This window comes from Diabrotica undecimpunctata, chromosome 2, assembly GCF_040954645.1.
Source record: "Diabrotica undecimpunctata isolate CICGRU chromosome 2, icDiaUnde3, whole genome shotgun sequence".
Lineage (NCBI taxonomy): Eukaryota > Metazoa > Arthropoda > Insecta > Coleoptera > Chrysomelidae > Diabrotica > Diabrotica undecimpunctata.
In genome coordinates this window covers 139,699,221-139,725,805 of record NC_092804.1, presented here as the reverse complement: position 1 = coordinate 139,725,805, position 26,585 = coordinate 139,699,221, and the positions used below count along the sequence as shown (strand labels likewise).

At 33.4% G+C, this 26,585-nt stretch overlaps 1 protein-coding gene across 2 annotated transcripts in view; it reads left to right on the top strand.

Moving 5' to 3' along the window:
* The window catches only part of LOC140434941 (membralin), a 575,630-nt gene that overhangs the window by 37,795 nt on the left and 511,250 nt on the right, over positions 1 to 26,585 (top strand). For both annotated transcript variants that reach the window (XM_072523585.1, XM_072523584.1), the window contains exon 5: positions 4,349 to 4,439. In XM_072523585.1, coding sequence (XP_072379686.1) covers positions 4,349 to 4,439 — 91 coding nt within the window. The remainder of the gene's footprint in view (positions 1 to 4,348; positions 4,440 to 26,585) is intronic.

The window sequence follows — 26,585 nt, the reverse complement described above, 5'->3', positions numbered from 1 at the left end:
TGGCAGAGGATGGGATAGTACGAACAGCACGAGATAAGTCACCAAATGGATGAAGAAGTATTGGCAGACCAAGAAAAAGATGGTGCGATAATTTAAACAATTTAGAAGGCCAACATTGAAGAAGAAACAGGCTTTAAAGCCTACATACAAGAAGGAAGAAGAAGAAGAGGAAGATCTACAGATGATACGATACACATTTAAAAACTCTAAGAATCTAATCTCTGAGAATCGCTCGCGGAAATGTCTTTTTGGCATAAAATCTTCGATTTTATTATGTTGTCATATTCTTTGTTCTCTTTGATTTTATACATTATATGCATTATTCTTAATAATTAATTTTGAGAAGAGTTTTAGCACCTTATTGGCAAAAGGCCATATTCTGTGTAGTTATCTTCTCCCCTTTTATTTGTCTGTTTTTTAACCTCCTATTTATTATAATCTGTAATTTAATTACAATAAGTAAATAGTTTGAATGATTTATAGACTAACATTTTGTTTTGAAGAGTCAGAAGAGTCAGATCTTTTACCTATTGACCAGTAAACCCTACTGAGCTTGAAACCCAATTATTTCCGTTGAGTCAATATGTGTTTCTTCCACCTTATGAAGTATTATGGAACATATATCTATTTTTTCGATTTTTTAATTCTGTGGTGACTTTCATTTGATATGTAATATGCCTTTCTCTGATTAATAATAGAGAAGAATCTCTCCAAATATTGTTTGGTATTAAATCATCTTTGTCTTTCTTAGGTCGTTATATTCACCGGCCTCACCTCTTTTATTTGGTATGTAATGCACCTCTCTGTGATCATTAATGCAGACGAACATCCCTCCCTCCCTTTCACAGGGCGTAATATTTGTTTTTTTTATGATTATTGAATTCTGTGGTGACTTTCATTTAATATGTAATATGCCTTTCTCTGATCACTAATAGAGAAAAATTTCTCAAAATATTATTTGGTATTAAATCATCTTTGTCTTTCTTAGGTCGTTATATTCACCGACCTCTCCTCTTTTATTTGGTATGTAATGCACCTCTCTCTGATCATTAATGCAGACGAACATCCCTCCCTCCCTTTCACAGGGTGTAATCTTTGATTTTTTTATGATAAAAAAAATGAAAATACTTAAATTTTTAAATTTACTTCTAGATTAACTCTTGGTTTTCACGTTAACAAAAATAAACAGAATAATTCAATTTTGATGTTCCGGATTATACCGTTATGAATAGTGGTAGTTATGAACTGTTTATGTTACGAATTGACGGCTTTACGATTTTTCAGTTACCATTTGGGGAGTTACCAATTGTCGCCTTACGAGATATCTTGTCACTGATTCACTTGTAGAAAAACAGTCAATTGAATGCATGAAAACCTTTGTGTAACTTTTTCCTCTTAACATGCTTTCATCCTTTATGAGGTTTCTGTGTAGGGGAGAGTAGTATACAATAAAACATTCTTTTTTTTTTTAATTTACCGCCAAGTTTCAATTCTGTAACCAAAATTATCTCAGAAATGTCATTATACAGCGCCAGTCAAAATACCACCATTTCATTCGTGATCTCGTAAAAGTTACAGTGATAAACTGTTTAATTAAGGTAAGAAGTTACTTTTTATATAGTTTTGTTGACTTAGTATTAGAACTATGTGTTGATTTGTGTCAATTTGCAAGTGTATGCTTGAAGTTTCACAGTTAAGTTAGTCTAACCTCAAATAGTCGTGTCTCAAAACTAAAAATTAAATATGATTATTTGCATTTGTTTACAACAATGCTACTTGGTACACAATGAGACACCGGGTGATAGTAGTAGTGAGACGGTCCCATTGTGTACTACTAAAATTTGTACCAAGTATTTATGCTATAATGATATGTTGTATAAGTAGAATGAAAGTTTATTATGTTTGTTACAGACATGGCGCGCAAAGAAAAACCAAGGAGTCGAGCGACATTCAGCTTCGATGATATGGCACGTGCCGTACAAGATGTTTTGGACGGAAAATCATTAAGAATTGCTGCCGTTGAACATGGAGTAAAATTTCAGACATTACAAAGATATATCGCAACAAAACGTATTAATCCAGATGATGCTCGAATGGAACCCAATTATGCTGTACGACGTGTGTTTTCAGAGGAACAGGAAATTTCTCTGTGTGACTATATCAAAACTTGTAGCAAAATGAGCTACGGATTAACAACCATTCAAGCAAGAAAGGTAGCATATGATACGACAATTAAAAACAATATTCCAGTTTCAGCGAATTGGATCAAAGATAAAATAGCTGAACTCCAATGGTTCCGTTCATTTTTAAATAGGCGTGGTAACCTCAGTATACGTCAACCAGAGGGTTGCAGTTTATCAAGATTAACATCATTTAATCCACACAATGTCAACAAGTTCTTCGACAATTTATATGCCGTTTATTCTAGATATCCATCAGCTGTGTCTAATATCAGGATATATAACCTTGATGAAACTAGTACAACAGTGCAGAAACCTAAGAAAGTCGTGGCGTAACCTAAGAAAGGTGTAAAACGGCTGAATAGTTGTACTAGCGGTGAAAGGGGTATTCTTATTACTACATGTGTAATTGTATGTGCAAATGGTACGTTTCTGCCTCCTGGTATAGTTTTTCCAAGGAAATATTATAAGGAGCATATGACACAAGGAGCTACACCTGGCACACTGGGTTTGGCAAATCCAAGTGGATGGATGAATAGCGAGCTGTTGGTCGACTTTATGAAACATTTCATCAAGTTTAGCAACAGTTCAATTGAAACCCTTCCATACTGATCTACGACAATCATGAGAGTCACGTAACATATCAAGCTGTTCAACTGGCAAAGGATAATGGTGTAATCATACTGACTCTGCCTCCACATTGTAGTAACAAACTGCAACCCCTTGATGTTTCAATTTTCTCTCCCTTTAAAGCGTATTATAATGCCGCTATAGACCCATGGTTGCTGAACCATCCTGGTAAAACTATTTCAATATACCAGATAGTACAATGTGTAGGAGAGGCACATATGAAAGCATTAATACCTACTAATATTCTGTCAGGTTTTAATAAAACGGGAATTTTTCCCCTTAACAGAGACATTTTTTTTTGAAGCTGACTTCATTGGCAGTTCTGTGACTGATAGACCAAATGAAACTGAACAGCTAAATCCACAACCAGAGTCGACAGAAATGTCCAGTGTGCTTTCCAATCAAGTAATATCATCCTCATCGAAGACACCTGAAAACCCGATAATGTCTCAAAACTCTAAGTCAATAGTATCATCTGCGAATTCAAGTTCTTTCATCTCCCCTCATGAGTTTTTAAAGGATTTCCAAAAGCAGAAAAGAGAAAAGGTGTGAAGGCAAGGAAAACTGAGTGCAATTTTAAGTAACACAATTGACTTGGATCAAGCAAGCAACAACCAAAAAAATGACACCTCATAATAATAAACGAATTAAGGTCAATTTAAATAAGGTAAGCGGCTCCGCACCATAGCAAAAAAAAATAAATGAAGTGATAGCACTTCATCCGAGGAGAGTGAAGAACTAATCAATTACGATGATTCTTCTGGCGATGAATGTGAAAATTTACAGTTGGAAGACGATTATGGCATTGATGCTAGTACAGAAATTTCCATTGATAGTTTTGTATTAGTGAAATTTGAAAACAATATATTTTATGTTGCTAAAGTTCTCAAGGCATTAGACGATAATGCATTTAAAGTGTCATTTTTAAGAAAAAGTGGTAAGCTTCAAGGCTGCTTTATTTGTTCTTTAGTTGAAGACATTGCTGCAGTAGCAAGGTCAGACGTTGTATCAATTCTACCAAAACCAAAAAATGTAGATCAAAAAAACAAGCGCCTTGCATCTTATTTTAAATTTGATATACAGTTTGACAGTATTAAGATCCGTTAAAATTTTCTTTCATTTCAGTTCTTCTATTGTACCTGTAAAATTGCTTTTTCAATAATAAAGACTACACTCTATGTATTTACTTTAACAAATTATTGAAATAATACCACTTGACTCATTGTGTACCACCAATGGTACACAATGAGACATATGTAGACGGTTAGAAAAATAATCATAGATTTTGTTTCTTCACTTATGAGGGAATATTTATTTCAGATTATATTGAGGAAATAATCATATTGATGCCTGGTTAACTCAGTTTGTAGACAAATTCAAAAATGTCAATGTGAGAAATAAAAATGTGTTTTTTGTCTCATTGTGTACTACCCTCCGCTATATACTAAAAAAAGTTTTATAGGATTTATTTTTATTATTTTTTTCATTTATCTGCATCTAATCTGCGTCTAATTGCCTTTATGCTTTTATTGTTGCAGAAATGTTGTCTCGGGAGAGCACTATCGATTTGTTAGTATGTGGATGGCTCGGACTTCGTATTTTGCTGCTTTCTTCATCATGATTGTATTCGTAAGTGTTTTTTAAATCACATTTAATTTAGTTTGACAAAAAAGTTGATTGTGTTCAATTTAGCTTAGTTTACATCAATTATGTAGGAAATTTGATCTTATTTTAAAATTTTTTGTCTTAATAGTTTCAGCTTTCCAATGGACTGCTTAGTCAATATTACTTTTTTTAGTCCTGACTTGTATTTATATTTTTTATAACTATCTGACCAGTGATGTTGATGTTGACATAGTCGGGGTTGATTAATGATACACAGCATAATGGCAACTGATAATACTTTTAATTGTAAATTGTTAGATAAGTGTCCAGACAATTAAAATGAATGCAAAAACTCCGTGGGATAGTTGAGTTGTACGTTGTGTTGTTTTTGTTGTTCACATAATTTTCTATCTATACCGCAATTCTGATATGCAAATAAATTATCATTTTCTTTGTCTCGTTGATCATCAATGCGGTTATCATGTGACGTAGCTCGTCGCACGCTTGACTTCTACGACCTAAGTTAGGTTACCTTCTCCTTGGCATTGTAAATTTAAAAAAATCTCGCGCACCAAGTACAAAACTATTTCACTAGACGTACTACAAAAAATGGTAAACTCAGAATTCTAAAGATATGTTCAGACATTTTCTTAGAAATATAAATTAGCTATCTAAAACAAGCATGTCTTGATAATAAACTATAATAGAAATAAAATATAAGGGTAAATGACAGACCAAAAAACATGTTTTACGCGTCTATATATATATATATATATATATATATATATATATATATATATATATATATATATATATATATATATATATATAAAATAAAGTTTTATTTTGAGGTTGCAGTCATTAATAGGGCAGGAAAGTAAAACTCTTTGTTCTTTAATCAAGCTTTCGCAAAATTTATTTGCTTCTTCAGGATATGCTAAAATATGGTAACAGTAAATACAACGAAATTAGAACTAAATAGCATTGTATAAAACTAGTAAAAAAAAAAAAAAACTTACAACATGAGGTTAATCCATTAAATTTTCAAATTTGCAAAACATTAAAACTTAACTTATTTTAAAAATTATACAGTTATGTAAGTACAATATTCCAATTTAATTTAATTTTGTAAAAATTCATTTTGACCTTGATTGTTTGATTTATGTCAGAAAGACACTCGTTTCTGTTTATTATATTTTTTGTTGTTGATAACTAGCTCTTGATTGTTATTATGGTTACGTATAAAGTGGCGCCAAATATGAATATTTAAATTTTCTGAAATTCTAATATTTATAGTCAGAAAATCTAATATTGGAAAATTATAGTATTAATTTTCGTAAGATAGAATGTAATTATAGATATTGCTTAGTTTATCAATATCAGTTTTTTTATTAACGCATTGATATTTATTTATGCATATCATTTATATTTATTTATATCATAAATATCAATGCGTTAATAAAAAAACTGATATTGATAAACTAAGCAATATCTATAATTACATTCTATCTTACGAAAATTAATACTATAATTTTCCAATATTAGATTTTCTGACTATAAATATTAGAATTTCAGAAAATTTAAATATTCATATTTGGCGCCACTTTATACGTAACCATAATAACAATCAAGAGCTAGTTATCAACAACAAAAAATATAATAAACAGAAACGAGTGTCTTTCTGACATAAATCAAACAATCAAGGTCAAAATGAATTTTTACAAAATTAAATTAAATTGGAATATTGTACTTACATAACTGTATAATTTTTAAAATAAGTTAAGTTTTAATGTTTTGCAAATTTGAAAATTTAATGGATTAACCTCATGTTGTAAGTTTTTTTTTTTTTACTAGTTTTATACAATGCTATTTAGTTCTAATTTCGTTGTATTTACTGTTACCATATTTTAGCATATCCTGAAGAAGCAAATAAATTTTGCGAAAGCTTGATTAAAGAACAAAGAGTTTTACTTTCCTGCCCTATTAATGACTGCAACCTCAAAATAAAACTTTATTTTACATAACGTGTCAGTCAATAATACCTAACTACTTATATATATATATATATATATATATATATATATATATATATATATATATATATATATATATATATATATATATATATATATATAGTGTGGAATCCACTTATGGAATAAAATTGTTTGTGTCCTTTTAGAATAGAAAATAATAAAAAACGTTGAGATACCGTAACTTTTAAATTTAAATGTGCGCTTTTTAAACATAAATTTGAATGTACAGGGTGATCCACGCAAGTCTGGCATAGTCCATAATCTGTACTTAATGACATTAGAAGGGTTACACCTAGAAGGAATAAATTCTTGAACATAATTTTTTGGCAACAGAATGACAACATTTAAAACATGCTATGATAACAATATCAATGTTTTATCTTTTCTACTTTTTGTAAAAATAAAGTTTTACCTTTAAATTTTTTGTGAAGATACCGATTTGTAAAAACCGGTTTGTATAGAAATTTTTAGTTATTATTCCTGAGTCTAATTGTATTCAGTGTAAGAAAATGCCTTGAGTTCGAAGACATCAAAATTACCACCATGTAAGCGATTTTGACAGAGGCAGAATTATTGCGTATAGAGATATGGGTTTGTCGTATCGCGAAATAGGCCGCCGCGTTAATTGTACGGCAATGACGGTTTTGCGTGTCTGTCGTGTGTGGACAAACGAAGGTAGAGGAACACGAAGAAGACCTACTGGTCAACCGAGGCGTACCACAGAGCGTCAAGATTACTTGCTCTGCGAGACCGGTTTGCTACTACGCGTCAAATTGCTGACCAATGGTTTGGAGTAGTAGGTAGACCTGTTAGTATGCGTACACTATATCGTCGCATTCGAGCCTTTGGACTGGTTTCATTCCGCCCACGACTAGTGCTTCCTTTAACTGCGGATCACTGTCATCAACGTTTGAATTGGTGCAGAGAACGGCAGCATTGGGTGGCAGAATGGCGTAATGTAGCATTCAGCTATGAATCAAGATTCTGTTTAGGAATGCATGATGGTCGTAGGATGGTAAGACGCCGCCGTGGAGAGCGACGAGATTTCGGGTTTGCTGTTGAGAGACATGTACACAGGACAGTTGGAGTAATGGTTTGGGGGGCTATTGCCTATGGTATCCGATCACCACTTGTGTTTATTCGAGGCAATATGACAGCTGCGCGTTATGTTGATGACATCTTACAAACCACTTTACTGCCTTATCTCGACGGCCGTCGAGACGTCCTTTTTCAGCAAGACAACGCGCGTCCCCATATTGCTCGTCAAACTATGGACTTTCTCCAAGAAGCTGGCATTAATGTTTTGCCGTGGCCACCCCGTGCTCCGGATTTAAATCCTATCGAACATGTATGGGATATGAGGGGAAGGAGACTGTCCACTTTGCACCATCCTCCACAGACTCTGGCACAGTTAATACATGAAGTTCAAGTTGCTTGGAACGAGGTGCCACAAGCAGACATCGATCATCTCATTTTGTCAATGCCTAGACGTATACAGGAGTGTATTCAGCTACGGGGTCGCCAAACACATTATTAATTTTTTTTTGATTACTTGTTAATAAAAATTCTTGACAACGTTATCGTTTCATTCTTGATGTAAATCTACCATGTTGCCAAAAAATTAAGTTCAAGAAATTATTCCTTCTGGGTGTAACACTTCTAATGTCACTGAGTAATACCTAAATCACTGCCTCTCTGCTCGTTCGTAGAATATTATGGGTTACTATGATACTTGTTTCATAAGATAAAGATACATTTCGTAAGTGATAATATTGTGAATGTTAAGTTTATCTAATTGTTCGTTAATTGTGTAGTAAATGTTCCCGATGAAGTTAAAAAAAAATTTTTTTCGTCAAACATAGGAAAGACCAATTTGGTCAGGCAAACGTCGAAACTTTCGACAAGTTTCATGGAATCGGGGTTTGACTAGTCAAACTCCGATCAGGTATTAAAAGGTCATAATTTGAATAAAACGTTTTTTTTATTAATTTTAATGTTTATTATTTTTATATTGTCGTAATAAAAAGAATAGTATTAATTTTTATATGGTGACGCATTATGATATTTAGAATTGCAGAATACGTTAGACCTTTTATATTTACATAATTTTGAAAAGCATTTTTTATTGCAGTAGCATCTTATAAAGCCTCGTCCCCCAAATTTGGAATCTTTTGCACTGATCTCTCTAAGAGACAGCTGAACGAGACGGGCACATCTTCGAAATTAAGAAAATTCTCTTTGCATTCCTTTATTTGATCCTTGAAAAAAGTGTGTTCATTGTTCCATGTTTCGTCCCTAGTCTTTATAAACTGTCAACTGTTTTATCTTGTATGATACCCAAAATATTTCGAGCATCTTCTTTGGCTCTATCAAAGCTGGGAATAGGTATGGTTACAGTTTTTCGTAATTGGTGAACATTTTTGTTCATTTAATTATTTTATAACATTAGCCTGAGCATGAAGACCTTCAATCGTCTTTTCTTTCGTTGTCTCTGTCTCAATACATTTATTTCTTCTTTATTCATTTTGTAGTTGTAGGTGGTGTTTTATACACCTTATATTTTATTTAATCCCAGAAAATAAAATCTAGGTTGTTTAACTTTGGAGATCGTGGAGGCCACATTCTCGCTCCTTTCCTTGTATATCCACATTATCTCACATATCGATGGTTAAAAATGCAGATGTAGTATGTCCAAATATCTGAATTGTTGAGAAAAACGGTTTGAAGTTTTCACGTTACCTTTTGTTTGATATAATACTGGTGATATATTGATATATTATAATGTTTGTGTAATAAGTTCGGTTATCAATATTAACTTATTATGTATGTGATAATTTTTAAAGTATTATGTGTTATTATTGTGGGTTAAAAAATGTATTTTTTGAAAATTTGTATGGACATACAACATAAGGGTTCTTACTGTAACATACCTACTGTACATTAAGGGACATACAACATGTGCAACCTACATAATTAAAATAATAAATTTGTTACAGTTCTCTTTATTTCATGCTTTATTTGTTAAAACAAAATAGTGCGCTTCATCTTTAGGTGTCCAACAGGGTACAAGATCTTTTGTTTTTTTTTTTATATAGGAAGACTTTCCAAATACGGTTCATAAACTGCTGGTATACACAATGCTGATATATACAGTAAGTCTTTCTTTTTTTTCTCAGATATGAAAAGTCTTTTTTGATATTTGGATTTTCGCTTGAGTCTGTCCAAGTAACTTGTGTAACTTGTTTAGTATGTCTTTTGTTATGTATGACATTAAACTCTAAAAAATGTTCATTAGTCAATGAATATTTATATTGGATAACAAATGGCTTTGTATTTTCGAATCGGAACCACTTAACCCGAAGACATTTTATTGGATCACCTAACGCATTAGTTTTCTTATTTTGCATTATAAGTGATACAAGATTCTGCAGGTCATAAAAATCTGAATAGTTCAGTTTATGTAGGTCTGTGTCTTGCCGTACTAATCAAAAGTGTCCATTCTTCGGTCGTGAATCAATCAATCAATATTCTTTATTTCATCTGACTTTTACAAGTATTGAAATGCGTCCATGATGATATGATCAGTAAAAACTATAAGTACATAAAAACAGTTAACATAAAAAAAAACATATAAAATATACACAAAAGCATACAAATTGTTAAAAATATGCCTGCAAGTATTCCTCTAACGAATAGAAAGTGTTTACCAGAAGTAAGTCCTTAACTGTTCTCTTAAATACATAAATATCTGACTCTTTAACATAATTAGGTAATTTATTATACAAACGAACGCTTGTTGGCTAAGAACCCTTGCCCACAACGGTCAAGTGACGAACAGGGGTCACCAAATCATTTCTGTAACGAAAATTGTAGCCACTCATTAAGGAAACATCATTTCTGCAAATAAAATTGCATCTATGTGACTTTACATAAACAACACAACTGAAAATATACAGCGAAATTACAGTTAAAATATTTAATTGTTTAAAAACTGGTTTACAGGAATTCAAGCGCCTTCTAAATGTCATGGTACGAATAATTTTTTTTTTTTGAAGAACAAGCACCTCATTAATGGAATCCAAGCGCTTTCTAAACGTCATGGTACGAATAATTTTTTTTTTGAAGAACAAGCACCTCATTAATTCGCGAGCAACTTCCCCAACAAACTAAGCAGTATTACAAAATATACTGTACATGAGCAAAATAGTAAAGTTTTGTCAAGCAAAGATCTTTTTGTGCTTACGAGCATGCTCAATTGTTGCATGAATTGAGTCACTTTCCAAATAAGAATGGCCAGATTCCATAAACTTTAGGTCGATCGTTTTAAGATTGTTAATTTTTGCAACAACGTATAGCATTGCAGCACAAACAGACTGGTTGCGGGTTTGCCCACCACATGTGTCTGAGAAAGTGGCTATATGTTCAACAGTTTCTGGAAAACTATACAGGACTATTAAAAGGCATGTGCCTATCTCTGAGGCAACTTTGGAACCCTGGGTTTCATCCCACATATCAGTGACCACTTTATTCAAATGAATCATAAATGGTAAAACTAAAAACTGAAAGTTTTCGTTTGTAATAAATCTGAGAATCTGCAGAAAATGGCACTGTCAAAATTGGTTCTAAGTCGACCATGATCGCTCTATAATTGATTCCTTTTTCTTCAGTAGCTTTCTTCTTGTCTGCTTTTTTCATTGTCATAGCTTCCTCTTCCCTTTGCTTATGGAGTTTCCAATTTTTCTCTAAGAAGCTTTGTCTGAGGCATTATAACAAATAGTGCCTTTTTGGGAATGTGTATTTGTACAATCTGTACATAATGGAAAAGTTTAAGTCAAAAGCCAAATAAAGCTTGTTTGTATCGTGACGACTATTATGCGATTCCATTTTAGGAAAACTGTCTATATGAATTGTCACGTGATTTTTAGCTGCGTCGGGTGTAATGTTACCTGAAACTTTCCCTTTTGGTCCATATCAACCTACGTAAGCCGCTCCTGGACCACGTTTTTTTAATGCCAAATCAACTACCTGAAAGCTAATAGTAAAAGTTGCACAAAAAAAATTGAGACACACTCTCTGTGTTATCCCGCTGGTGTCACATAACATGTGTAAATACGCGATGTTATTTTTGAAATTTTGCTTTCAGGGTTACGTTTTCTGTGTCTAGCTACATTTCTCTCTGTAACTAAAGAATACATGTGCCCCTTTTTTGTCGATCAGAATCAGCCAGTGCCCAATATTCTTAATGTAAAATACTCAGACGTTCAGGAGGAATTTGTGTTGAACATTTAAATCTACATCTTGAAAAGTCGATAATATGTTGAATTCGCTTTTCAGGAACAATTTCTTTTTTCTATTTGCATAACTTTTACCACACATTCTTTTTTGTTTACGTATATTCTTTTCCCATGTTTCAGGTTGTGCATGACGTCTGCGGCTTTTGTTTGTAATTGTCCTTATATCCATTAAAGTAGAATTGGTTTCTGAAGACTTCGGAGAAGCATTCGCTTGGTTATTGAAGTCCGTTTCACTGTCAGTTGAAACGTCTAAGTCTGCTGGAATAAAATCAAGGTCTGATAAATGGTCAGTGGCCTTCACTTCATTTTGACGATTACCACGGTTCTCATTGGTTTCTTGTAGAGCAGTATTTTTAATAACAGAAATATCTTCACTTGACTGAAGATATTGAACATGTTGAACTTGTTGCAAAACCAAGAAGTTTCCTGTACGGAAACAGCTATTGAGTTTTCAGGTAGACTAACTTTCCTAAAAAATAGTAGAAATCTGCTGATCTTGCTTGCCAATCCTAGAATGTATTTCTTCGTTACTTCCTGCTTTTGATGTTATTTGGACTCCTAAGAATTTGAAGGTTTCAGTTAGACCTAGCCTCCTTTAGTTTAAACAATTCTTTCTATCTCCTTTTTTGTGATGTTGTTAATATGTTAATTGTTAATATGTGTAAAGAAATAGAAATAACAGATAGGGGAATGAGAACGACCATAAAAGCAATCAAAAATAAGGAAGCACCGAGACCTGGAGGCATCTCACCTGAGCTTATAAAATACGGATCAAAAAAATTACACCGGATGATACAATGGATATTTCAGAAAGCCATAAATGGAGAAGAGCTCCCAAAGGAATGGACGGAGGCATATATGACATCTATATTTAAGAAAGGAGACAGAAAACGATGCGAAAACTACAGAGGAATAAGCGTAATATCATCAATAGGAAGATTATATGGGAAGATACTGCGAGAAAAGATAGAGCAAGCGATAAAAGGCAAAATCGGGGAGGATCAGACAGGCTTCACGGCAGGAAGATCGTGCATAGACCACATATACACACTGGAACAACTGTTGGAAAAGAAAAAAGCAAAAAATAGAGATATACATTTGACATTTGTGGACCTGAGAAAGGCGTATGACTCTGTACCAAAGGTCAAAACTATGGGAGACAATGTACAAATTAGAAATACAGACGGAACTCATAGAAGCTACAAAAGAAAATAAAGTGTCCATTAAAATGGGAACAAGAATCATACGAGACTTCACCACAACAAAAGGGCTCCTGCAGGGTTGTTCCACATCTTCAACCCAATTTAAAATATACTTTCCAGAGAAAGACATGGAAAAAAAAATGCGAAGGCATGGGAGTACCGGTACGGAACGAATACCTATATACGTTAAGCTTTGCAGACGATCAAGTAGTGATTGCACAAGACCAAGACGACCTCAGCTATATGATGAAGAAACTACAAGAAGAATATACCAAGGCTGGCCTAGATATTAACCTCGCGAAAATAGAGTACCTATCTACAAGTGAAGAAGACATGAAGATCTACAGATTGATGACAACGTATCAATCAAAGGAGGGGTTTATAATCACAAAAAAGGCAACAACAGAGGAAGAAATTACACAAAGATTAGGACAAACAAGAACAGCAATCCGACAACTTAACTCAGTATGGTGGTATAGACACCTAAATATGAAGACAAGAACACAGATTGATAAAACATTAGTGCGAAGTATTATGACATATGGGGCGGAAAATTGGATCATAAACAAGAAAAACAGCAGTAAGATAGTAGCAACAGAGATAGAATGCCTGCGAAGATGCTGCAGAGTAACAAAAATGGATAGGAGAAGTAATGAAATAAAACAAAGAACATCAATAGAAACAGACATACTAACATATACAGAACAAAAAAGACTAAAGTGGTATGAACATGTAAGAAGAACTAGCGACAGCACATGGATAATAACCGGATAGAGAATAACCGAATGGAGCCCCATAGGAAGGAGGAAAAGAGGACGACCCCGAAAATCCTGCAGGAACGAAGTAGACGACGCCATGAGTAAGAGAAGCCTAAACGATGGAGAATGGGACAACAGAGAGAGATGGAAATGGTTGAGCGAGGGAAGGCAGTGAATACTGTAGAATCCTTGAATATACATGTTAATATGTGCTTTTGTCCACTCCGGTGCTAAGTCATGTCCTTTATAGGTTTATAGAATAAGTGTGAAAACATTCGCTAGTAATTCCTGCAATACTTTTGGGCTATATTCTAGTAATTCGTTTGGTATACCTTGTGGTCCGCATGCTATTTGATTTTTTAGATTTCGTTTTGCATCTTCGACTTCCTGTACTGTTATTTCATCGTTTTCATCGTATTCCACTTCATATGTTATTGTAATGGTGTTCGTGAATTGCGGTTTTGTTTCAGTGAGAAGTTGTGAGTAATGTTCGATCCAAGATCTTTCTTCCATTAAATCTATTCGACTCACTTCTTTTCTGTTTGTTCTAAGGTTTTTACCGTTTTCCATGCTTCTCTCAATCTTGATGACCCTATATATTTGTTGAGCTCTTCGCATTTACTTTCCCAGGAAATATTTTTTGCTTAATTACTAGATTTTTTATTTCTGTGTTTGATCTTGGTTATGTTCGTCGATCATATATGGATCGATCGATTTCAGAGATCAGGACTATAACAAAAAGGAATGAAAACATGTTAGGATGTTTCGAAAGAAAAATACTAAGGCGAATCTATGGAGCGGTGAATGACAATGGAGTGTGGAGAAGACAATACAACTTTTTTGTTCCTGAAAAATGGCTTTGGCAGAGCCAATTAGCCAGACTTGTTTTTGTTTGTTTTTAAAGTCGACTGAATTTCAATTATTATCGATTGCAGATTCATAGTTAACATTTTCTTAGTTATCAGAATGTTAGTACCACATATACGTAATCATTTTGAGAACGATTTCCGAAGTGGAAATTGAAACATCAATAAACGTACTTTAACATGCCACAAGAAAACAGCTTCAGAACAATTCTAATATATGTGTTAGATTGCCTATTTTGCCACAAGTACAATTGGGAGTATTTGATAAGCCGATTCCATGCATGTAAGATGGCGTAAGAGCATGATTTGCTCTCAGCCGATTAATGGTCTTTATAAAATGTCGATTAGATTCTGTGTAAAACCATCTTCTTGAGGGTATCCTAGGGTTACAATTATAGAAGTTTAAGCCAGTCTTTTTAAGTTTTTGTCTACTAACAGGGTCAGTATCTGTCGCTGGAGTTTTTTAAAGTAAATTTAAAAGTAAATTTAATAAGTAAATTTTTGTTTACTTTCTCTCCCAGCATATAATTGTTACATTTAATTCTAATTGTATAGTTTCAAACCTAATTTTAATAATTTTTAGTTCAATGCGGTTTATGTGTTTGACTATTTGAATGTTATTAAATCTGTCGACTACGCTTTTGCTGTCAGTAAATATAACATAGTTGCTAGTCGAATTAAGTAGTACATATGAAGAGCAAATGTTACTGCCATCATTTCTGCTGTGTATATTGAGTATTCACTGAGTAAGCTATACTGGTGATGGTAATTTTTATTTTCGTGGAACACTGCACAGCCCGTTCCATTTGCATCTTTTGACCCATCAGTAAAGATTTTATATACAACTTCTAACTTTATAGAATATACTAGCAACCAGATATCCACTCGTTATAGAAAACGACGTCATCGAAGCAGTGAACGAATTTGTATACCTGGCAGCGCTCTTTAACACTAAAAATAATACTACCGCAGAGATAAACCGCAGAGTTTGCACGGTCAACAGATGCTATTTTGGGCTCAATCTCCTTTGTAAATCCACAACTATTTCGAGAAATACAAAAATAAATCTCTACAAAACAATAATACGCCCAGTCCTAACATATGGTTCAGAGACCTGGACTCTAACAAAAAATAATGAAAACATGTTAAAATGTTTCGAAAGAAACCACTACGACTAAGGCGAATTTATTAATCAGTGAATAACAATGGAGTGTGGAAAAGACGATACAGCTTCGAACTTTATAGAATATACCAGGAACCTGATATCGTAAAACATATTAAGATAGGACGTCTGAGGTGGATAGGACATGTAATGCGGATGGAACAAAATGACCCAACTGGAAAAACGCTCCTTGATAGACCCATTGGTCAGAGAAGAAGAGGGAGAAACAGAACAATGTTCCTTGATAACATCGATGAGAAGATAAAAAAATGGGAATACGCGCTTTGCGGAGGAAGACGATGGATAGGGATGGCTGGAAAGAAATGCTTAAGGAGGCTAGGACCCACGCAGGGTTGTAAAGCCATAATGATGATGATGATAATTATGATGATAATGAGAATCATCATCAGGGCTAAGAATCATCAAAGAATAGACTGGCTTGGACTTCCTGTCACTAATAATAAAGAAAAAAGGTATGCACGAGGTTGCAGAAGTCGTAGCCAACCTTCGTTAGAAGGCGTCATTTAAATGATCTTTTTATTTTTTTTTTCGTCGCCTATAACTATCCTATTTTTAAATAGGTAAAAGAAATAAAATTAAACTTACTCACAATCAATTTAATTTAACTACCAAAACGACCGGTTTTGCTTTCTACACTTTGCAAAGCATCTTCAGGTCAAATGGTACAGAGTAAATTAAATGCTGAAATTATAAAAAGCCCATATTAGGGTGCAGTCTTATAAAGATAAAGATCAAAAAAGTTATAGTAATTATGCCAATATTACATGTCTGTGTTTATTAATATGCATAAAATTGATTTAGCAGACAAAGTGAAAACCCACAAATTGGTAAGAGATAATCTATTGAATTGTAATAAATTAGAAACAAACAAAATACTATTTACTTGCCGGTACTAGAATTTTTAGATAATGGTTCTTGATACATAGTTCAAACTATCCTGTATTGCTGATAATGGGTGATCTTCGGTTAATGTTGTAACTGTCTCACAATTAACAAGGAAGTTTCTTGAGGGAGAGATGTTAACAAATGAAATAGGAGTAAGGTATATGTGTTTGTTTGTTAAATGAAAGTGATGTTTTATATTATTTAAATTATTAAATATGTTTATATTTATTCCAGAGATATATTTTAGAAATGTGTGTTAATTTATTTAAATTTTTTACAGTAAGAGGACAGTTATATGACAATGAATGAAATTAGTTGTATTATTTTGTTGGTGTGCAATTTCTTTGACTTGTAATTATGAAATTTTTGATAAAAAGCATTTGATTTCTGTTTTGGCAGAAAATTGTGATGTCAAATGTTAAAATTATAAATCTAAAAATAATTAAGGACAATTAGGGACAAACAGAGCACAATTAAAAGGACAAAAAAAAAAACAAAGGACATAAAACTTTACAAAAGGGGGACTTTAATATTTTATGTCTATTTTGTCCTTTTAATTGTGTTCTGTTTATTCCTAATTGTCCTTAATTACCTATTTGAAATGAACTCACACAAGCAACACATTCATGATATCCTATTTTTATTGTCTTTCAATAATAAAATGGAATCTCGCTTAATCCGTGTTGAAGTATGCATGAAGTATCAATTGAAATATCAGTCTAAATAAAATAAAATTTCAATTAAAAAAGTATGCTTGCATTTTTTATTTTAATTTTATAACTAGGCCTATAACTATAACTTACTATTAACTAATTAAAAAGATCATAGCATCGTGATGGATGCTACTCAGATTATTTATAATAAAAATATGAAACGTACTCTACCTTTGCAAAAATTATTTTCTAAATTAAAATACGTATTTGTTCGCCTGGAAGTAAAAACAAACACTATCATTTTCAAAAGCTTATTTTACGTCCACGTCTTTATTGGAGCAGTCAGAGGCAATTATAATTTTATTTTAAAAGAATAGTGAGCGCAGTTGTTCCGGGGGTTAGATAACTTTCATCGTAGCGAAAATTCTCTAGGTAACAGCCTCCCTTGTCCGAAGATAGTCCAGTCGACATAAAGTGTGTAGGTTTTAATTTTTGACACTCTATCATGATAATACTTTGTAAAAAGATTTGGCCGTTCTGTTAATTCTTGCTGCACTATGGATTTCATATATTTTCTAGGCCCTTCTTCTTCTTCTAGTGTCGTCTCCACTAATGAAGGTTGGCTATAACCATTGCAAATTCGTCTCTATCTTCTGTTTTTGTGTTTATAAATAATGTTTTTCGGCCAGGATATTTTTCGTCTACCATCGATTTTACCCTTCATAATCAACTGCAAGAACTCGTACTTATCATTTCTAAATATGTGCCCCAAATATGTTGTCTTTCGCCTTTTAATGGTGGTCAAAAGTTCTCTGTTTCTTCCCATTCTATGCAACACCATTTCATTCGTAATTTGATACTAATATAATTATAAATTTGATGGTTAGATAATAATATGACAGCACGTGGTTATTAATTGATTTAATTTAGTAGTTTTTTTGACACTAGGCGTTATAAGTATCGTTGATCGCAATATTAGACATTTAAATTATTTATAACGCTTAGGTGTTCCCTTTTACCCACACACAATTCTTCAATACATCAATTAAAAAAAATTCCTTAACTTAATCAATTAAGAATCATGAACTGTCATATCTAATCATCAAATTCATGATATTTCCTTAATCTTTTCCCTCCTCCTCTACTCAAATTGACGTCACGTGCTAAATTTAAAGGTTTTTTGATGCATTTATTAAAACGCTCTACTTGTTCGTCAAAACCTGTGGGAGTGGAAGTGGGAGCATAAACCTGTATTATATTGGTTGCTAGAGCCGCTGTATTATTGATCTGTAACAAGCAAACTATATCAGAAATGGTCCATAATTAATATTTTTTATTTCATCTCAAAATTTGTATTTCGAGTATTTTCATCTCTTTAATCGTATTATGTATTTTTCCACTTTCAAATAAGCTGCGAACGTTCCATATTTTTTTCTCATGACCGAACTGGGATTCTTAGCATCTTCTGCCCATTGAAAGGCTGCCAGGGACTGGATGGCGTGGTTTTATTGTTCTCGATCATGCTAAAGATTTTCGCAGAACTTGTACGCAGTTTCATCCGCCTTTAGGAAGTATTTCTTCTTCCAAGGACAATAAGGTGCCTTTAGTCTTGGCGTCTTGTAACTCTAAACTGTTGGGTAACAAGAGTGTGTCATTCATTGTCATTCTGACAGACATATTACTGCCTATATGATTTACTCTTTAATATAATAAAATATGTAGCCTGTTTTTTTAAAAGCCCTTAAAAGCCCAACTATTTTCGGTACAGTTCATATCATAAATTACACGGTCCCAGAATGTTTTCCCTCCCAATCGCCCTTCATGGCAAATAAAGAACCCTCAGTGCCTAACCCGCCTCTTTTCTTTCGACAAACATTCAACAAACCCACAATTAATCAAACCCGCCTTCAATGATATGCTTCACAACTACAAGGATTATATATATATATATATATATATATATATATATATATATATACACCGATGCATCTAAATCAAATGAAGGTACTGGTGCTGCAGTCATAACCCCAACATCGACAAATAAATACAAACTCCCTTCAGAGTACTCGATTTACTCTGCTGAACTATATGCTCTATACCAGGCCACCCTTACTGTCAATGCATCCAATAATACCAATTATATTATACTCATAGACTCTTTAAGTTCGGTATCTAAATAAACTACTACTACTACTATAAACTAATCCTTTGGTCATCAAGATAATAATATTCGTCTGGATACCATCCCATATTGGAATTCACGAAAGTGAAGAAGCAGACAACGCTGCAAAAGAAGCTGCACCTAGTGATAGTCAAAAATAAAATGTGATATATAATTGGGAAGAAAAGTGGAAAGTGTCATCGGCCAAGCTACGCGACAGTAAAAAAAATCGATAAAACCCTGGCCCACATTACCAACAAGTCGCAGAGACCAGGTAATATTAACGCGACTACGGCTGTGTCATACGCGATTAACTAATAGCCATGTGTTCTCCAACAAACAAGAACCAAGATGTGACAACTGTGAAGAAAACTACAAAGTTAAAACAATCAAACATATATTGGAGAAATGTCCAGCATTAACGCCAAACCGCATGTTCTCCAATATACCCAACAAACTAAGTGATATTTTAGGTCTACAGTACAATATGCCAAACCTAAAAAGTTTCTTAACTTCAATTAACATTCTAAACGCTATCTAAATATATAAATGTAATACAAATTATTGTTCGCTAATAGCCAATTTGGCTGATGCGATTTTGTTAATTAAAAAGTTCATATCTGGAGAATATGGGACCAATTCAATGATGCGACCCTAATCTCATACTAACGAAATAATATGATTTTAGTTCGTCCACATAACGCTCTCCTTTCATATTCTTTGCTGTTGACACTTTTAGCTAAGACCGTCAGATTTATCAAAATTTTTAAAATTAGCTTGTGCTTGTACCAACGTACAAAATGATACGTGGTGACACTAACTTATAGCATACTCATCATTAAGTATATCAGTTAGCCAATTATTACTTTTCCAATTGAAGTACCACCTAGTCAATCACGACGAGTCTTCTTTCATTCAGATATTGGCTATGGTGCTGGAGGTGCATAGTAAGCCACGAGACCGTTTTGATGTAGATTGTGGTTGGATAATGTGTAGACTAGTTTGAAGAACAGCGGGATTAACTTACTACTGCAATTTACGTGCACTCAATCCTGGATTAATAGACGATGTGAACACTGAAAATATTGAAACAATTTTGCCAAATGCCAGTCAAACCTGTAATCTGATGTCGACAAATGATTCTGCGTACTGTCCATCTTGTTAAATTCAGCAATTGAGCAATTTGTACTCGATTACTTGTGGATTATCAAATTGCGATAATTTTTTGAAATATTCTTCTTCTTCAAGTGCCATCTCCACGGCGGAGCAATCATAATAGCTATTCGGACTTTTGAGACGGCTGCTCTAAAAAGTTCATTTGATGTACATCCGTACCACTCTCTCAGGTTGCGCAGCCATGACATTCTACGCCTTCCTATGCTTCTCTTTCCTTGGATCTTTCGCTGCATAATCAGTTGGAGCAAGATGTATTTCTCTCCACATGTCATATGTCCGAGATATTCCAATTTTCTTGTTTTAATTGTATTTAGAAATTCTATTTATTTTTTCATCCCTCTCAGAACCTCTTTGTTTGTGACGCGTTCTGTCCACGATTCTTCAGAATTCTTCTATACTCGAATGCTCGAATGATTCCAGTTTTTTCATTGATGTCGCATTCAAGGTTCAAGATTCCATTCCATAAAATAAAGTCGAAAAAACATAGCACCTCGCCAACCTAACTCTTAGTTATAATTTTAAATCCCTTGTACATAGCTCTCTTCTCTTCTTTGTTGAAATTTGCTTTAGCCTTTTCTATTCTGATTTTGATCTCCTGAATGTAATCATTTGTGGAGTTAATCATTGTTCTCAGATATGCATATTTGTCCACTTGTTCGACATTGGTTCCGTTTATTAGAAGATTCTCGTTATTTGTTTGAGTTGACATGACACTGACATTCATTGTTAGACCATACTCTTTTCCATACTCCGCTATTCTGGTCACCAGTCTCTGAAGATCTTCAATATTTTCAGCTAAGATCACAGTGTCGTCCGCACATCTAATGTTGTTAATGGGAACATTATTTATCTTTATTCCAGCTGTTTAACCCTCAAGAACATTTTTCAGGATCTCTTCGGAGTAGGCATTAAAAAGAATTGGCGACAATACGCATCCCTGTCTCACTCCACGTCTAATTTCAATTTCTTCTGAAAGCTGTTCGTTAACACGAACTTTTGCTCGCTGTTTATAGTATAAATTTGATATGATCCTGAGGTCGTTGTAGACAATCTTCTTGGATTTCAGTTAATAATTGTTTATGTCGTACTTTATCGAATGCTTTATTATAGTCAATAAAACATGCGTATATATCTTGATTAATGTCCAGGCATCTTTGTATCAGTATATTAAGTGAAAAAAGATCTTCGCGCGTTCCTAGGCCTTTGCGAAAACCAAATTGTGTATCATTAATGTCTATGTCTAGTTTGTAATATTATTCGGTATATATTCGATATATATATTTGAAATATTACTGATGTTTAAATAAAAAATAAATACAATTGTACACTGTGTAAATGTCTTAACCGTTTTTAACAGATGAAAACAATGTCAGCAGGCGAATTCACGTGAATTCACAGGGTGAACAATTAATTTGGCAGCTAGTGTAGTTTGATTTTTACTCAAAAAACCTTTTACATAAATATCTGATATGCTTACTTTGTATATGAATTGGCCTAAAACTTATTATAAAATAAACATTTGTGTGCTGTTAACAGTAATTTTAGTAATTTGATATTTTCGCGAAAACAGTTGAGTTAGTTTAGTTAATTGAACCTGTTTTAATTAGTAGATACAATGGCAGGAACACGAAAACATGACAGAAGCGAGAAAAACGGTTAAATACTTATATTTTATTTTTGCTCATGTATATGTGATTCGTAGCAGTAGAAAGCAAAATAATGAAGTAGGGTTAGGTCGACTGAGCCTTAAGCTAATTCAAGCTTTTAACGCTAAAATGTATCCCAGGGTCTCGGGAGTCCAAACGAGTTGAAATATCAAGTTTTAAATATTAAAATATTAGTAAACGAAAGATATTGTTGATATATACACTGCGCATCAGAGAAAACATGCTACAAAATTTAATAAGGCATCAGTTTTTTCTTATAAATTGCTTTTTTAACTCTGTGAATTTATATCTTCTTCTTTTGCTGCCCATTCGTTTCGAATATTGGCGATCATTCTGGCTATAATTATTTTATTAACTGATGCTTTAAATAGATTAGTTGTTGTGGAGAACCATTTCCTCAGGTTTCTTAACCATGATATTCTTCTTCTCCCAATTCATCGCTTTCCGAATACTTTGCTTTGAAGGATTATTTTCAGTAATCTGTATTTAGTGCCGTTTCTCATTATATGTCCGAGATATTCTAACTTTCTCACTTTCTCATGAACTTATATAATGTACCAAAGAGTTTAAGTACTACAGATCAAGTCTATTCTTGGCTCACAGAGTAAAAGTGCAAGCATATGTACATGATCTAGTAATTACATATGGAACGCCCATCTGAAAAGAATAACCAACATAGGAAAGCTTTCCCTTTGGACATGTCGAAGGATGTGTGGAAAAACATGAGGTATGAAACCCAAACAGATGTACTGGCTTTATATGATTAGTCAAACCTATGATTACATTTGACGCACTCTCTCAGCTCTGACGCATAGGTTTCCCTCAGCTCTTTCGGTCTGTCTCTGTCTTGTGCAGCTTGCATTTAGTTACTGCTAACATGCTTCAGGTCAGCAGTCCGTCTAGTTGGTGAGCGTCTTCTGCTCCGTAGTGCTTCTTGTCATGGTCTCCACCGAACAATACGTTTTGTCCATCGGTTGGCGACTTGTCCTGCCTAATACCATTTTAGCGTCGCGATTTTTTCGATGACGCATGACGCCTGTTAATTTTGTTTTACGGCGTATTTCTTCGTTAGGGATTTAGTCTCTTAGAGAGAGAATCCAACATCTGGCGCTTCATAGCTTTCCGAGTCACCCGAATATTATGGTCAAAGATTTTTTTTGAGACATATGGGTAGGTCCGATTTAAATTTGTAGTTTAATCTACCAAACGCACTTTAAGACGCTTTCGTACGGTGGTCTAAATGCTAAAAAAAGATCAAGAGAGTGAAGCTGACAAGCTTTAATGACAAGCATGTTTAATCATAACAGGAGCGATGTCGACTACTCCAACCGCCTGCGTGGAGATCATACTTGACCTCCCTCCAATACATTTAGTTATCGAAAAGGAGGCGAACTTGTGAGCCTACAGAAGGCGGATAAAACGCCAGGAAGCAGGGCGAAAGGATTACTTTTAGCATTTTTTATTGCTAATTTACGCTAAAATCGTCAGGAACTTATTTTCCAAAACTAAGACACCTTTGTCCCCTCTCGAACAAATTAATGCTGTTTACCACATTCTCTGTGCTAAATGTAATTCGTGTTACATAGGGCGGAGTGGGCGTTCACTTAGTGGTAGATTTACCACTCATCGTAGTGATATTAATTTATCCAAACACACTTCTGCCTTAGCACAACATGGTATTCCTTCTACACATATGGTAAATTACGAAGAGGTTAAAATTCTTTGCAATAAAAGAAGTACTAAAACTAAAACTAAAAGACAGTTTTTTCAAATGTGTTACATACTTAAACATCCTAATGCGCTAAACAAGAGAACTTGCAGTAGTAACTTGAGTCAAATTTATCACCATTAATTTTGCAGAATTGAATTGTATTTTTGATTCACTTTACATACTTGATCAACTAACGTGTTAATATTTTTTTTAAGTACATACCTTATTGATTCTTAAAATAAATATTAAATACGTTAATCATAATGAATATAATAAATAATTAAATAATAAATACATTCATTTTGAATTTTACTTACATAAATCTTAATTTGATTGGTGTAGTGAACCACCGATTAACCACTATAATTTATTATCTTGAATCGTTAGTGTTCCATCGAAGCACTGATTGTGGCCTCATATATTACTGCAAAGTTAAGATCCACATTAATGATTGAAGTTTTATAAACCTTACTTACTTTATTGATGTCAAGTTACACTTTGGCAATACTCTGGTATGTTTTTTAAATTATGTTATTAAACTCTGGTATGTTATTCTTGATTCGGATGCACTCGTAAGTTTGCTAATGCACTTCCAAAAAATATACCTGTTGAAAATCCTCTTCTGAATTAACGTTTGAAGTGTTCGCATGGTGTCTCGTTGGTAATATTCAACAACAGTAGTAAATAACAAATCAAATGTGTCATTTACTACTTTGCAACAAATTTATTGAATAACGCTACCAAAAGTTAAATATAAAACCTAATTATGTGTATTTTGGAATAGTTTTTTGGTTTTTTAAATATATAAAATGTTGCACAGAACAGCATAGAAAAGAAAAATATAAAAAATATAGCGTAAGAAACAGAAAAACATTCAGACAAACACAATTTCATAATAGTGTGCAGGAGCACCATCTTGTTCAAATGTTATTTCCAAGTTGCCGAATTCATCTGGATTACAATTTTTAATTTGTATGGATGAAATTTGTTTTTAGCCGACACTCGGTGTACTGTGATTTAACTGATTCCACAGATAGACGCAATCACTATCTGTCACTATCATTTCTGCCATTATGTCAATTTTTTTGTCATCGCTAATTGTTGGTCGACCAGATCGTTTGACATCTTGAACACTATCTGTTATAAGACAGTTGTACTTTGTTGGCTACAGTACGTACCATTCTGCCTATAAACATCTCGTTGAACAATAATTAAATTAACTATTCAAGGTAGAAACATATTTGCAAAAACTTCAACGAATTTTTGAAGGCTGTAGCGAAATTTTCCCGACAGATTTGAACGAGTACTGCAATAATTTAGCAATAGGATGCATTAGTGTCAGGAAGTAGACAGGGCACATTTTGAACACTTAATATAAGAACTGGTTCCTTAATCTTCATTAATTAAATGCGAAACTACAATTTTAGTATTTATTTAGTTTCTTCATCAAGATCAGCTTTAGCAAACAAAATTAGTATGATTAAATAGGTGTGTTCAATACCTTTCAAACAAGATATCACTTGCCTTAATGTTTCCCATGCCCAATGAACATATATCCCTATTACGTCACCTATTATGAAAACGTTGAAAAGCCTACGTCTATTTATTTCCTCCCTCCAAATTTCGTTATTATAAATGTAACCGTTCAAAAGATACGACAGAGGAAGGGGACTTTTGGCTAGTACTATATAGCTTTCTTACAATTCTACTCTGATATTACTTTTAAGCGGAGCTTTTATACTGGCTTTGAGGACTTTTTCCCTATGGTAAAATGCTGAGGCGAGCATTACGGAATTAACGCCACGAAATAGTTAAAAGAGTCCATTTACGCGACGAGGGGAGTCCGTTATACAACGTGTAAACGTTTTTAATATTGTTCTGAAGCATTTTCTTGTGGCATTTTAAAGTAATTACTATTTTAATGGGAATAAGTCACAATTGAAGGTTAAAATAAGTTTATTGACGTTTCAATCTTCACTTCGGAAATTGTTCTCAAAATACAGACATTAATAAGTTAAACAAATTTGGTTTTTTGTTACTTGGTGAAAAATTCTTCTAATAATTTAATTTTATCTGACTCTTTTATATTGACAATTCAGACATACATTACACATTTTAAAGTAGACGACTTTACAATGATATTGCAAATATTGTTGAGTTGTGTTCCTGGGACGACTTTACTTGTAAGATAGTTCATTCGATTACATGAAATCAACTTTAACTTGAGAATATCCGACAGAAAAAAATCATAGCATGTAATTCGTCTTTAGAAAGACTACCAAATGCCATGATGACAGTAAAATTCTCCTGTTAGTGATTCCATAGTAAATCATGAGGAAAAAACCAGGAAAAAAACCTCATAATACTATCCCGACATGGTAAGTATTTGGTGTTACATTTAGTTTACTCACAATTAACACCAAATTCTGATTTTATATGTTTGTTATTTAAAAAACATAAACATGACTTACTAATAGTGGTATTTTCCTTTTATTAACTTCCTCTTTTAATATGGGTAACCAGATCCTACTGCATTCTGCCGAGGAATTTGCGACACAGTTGGTCTCATTTAGCATAATTA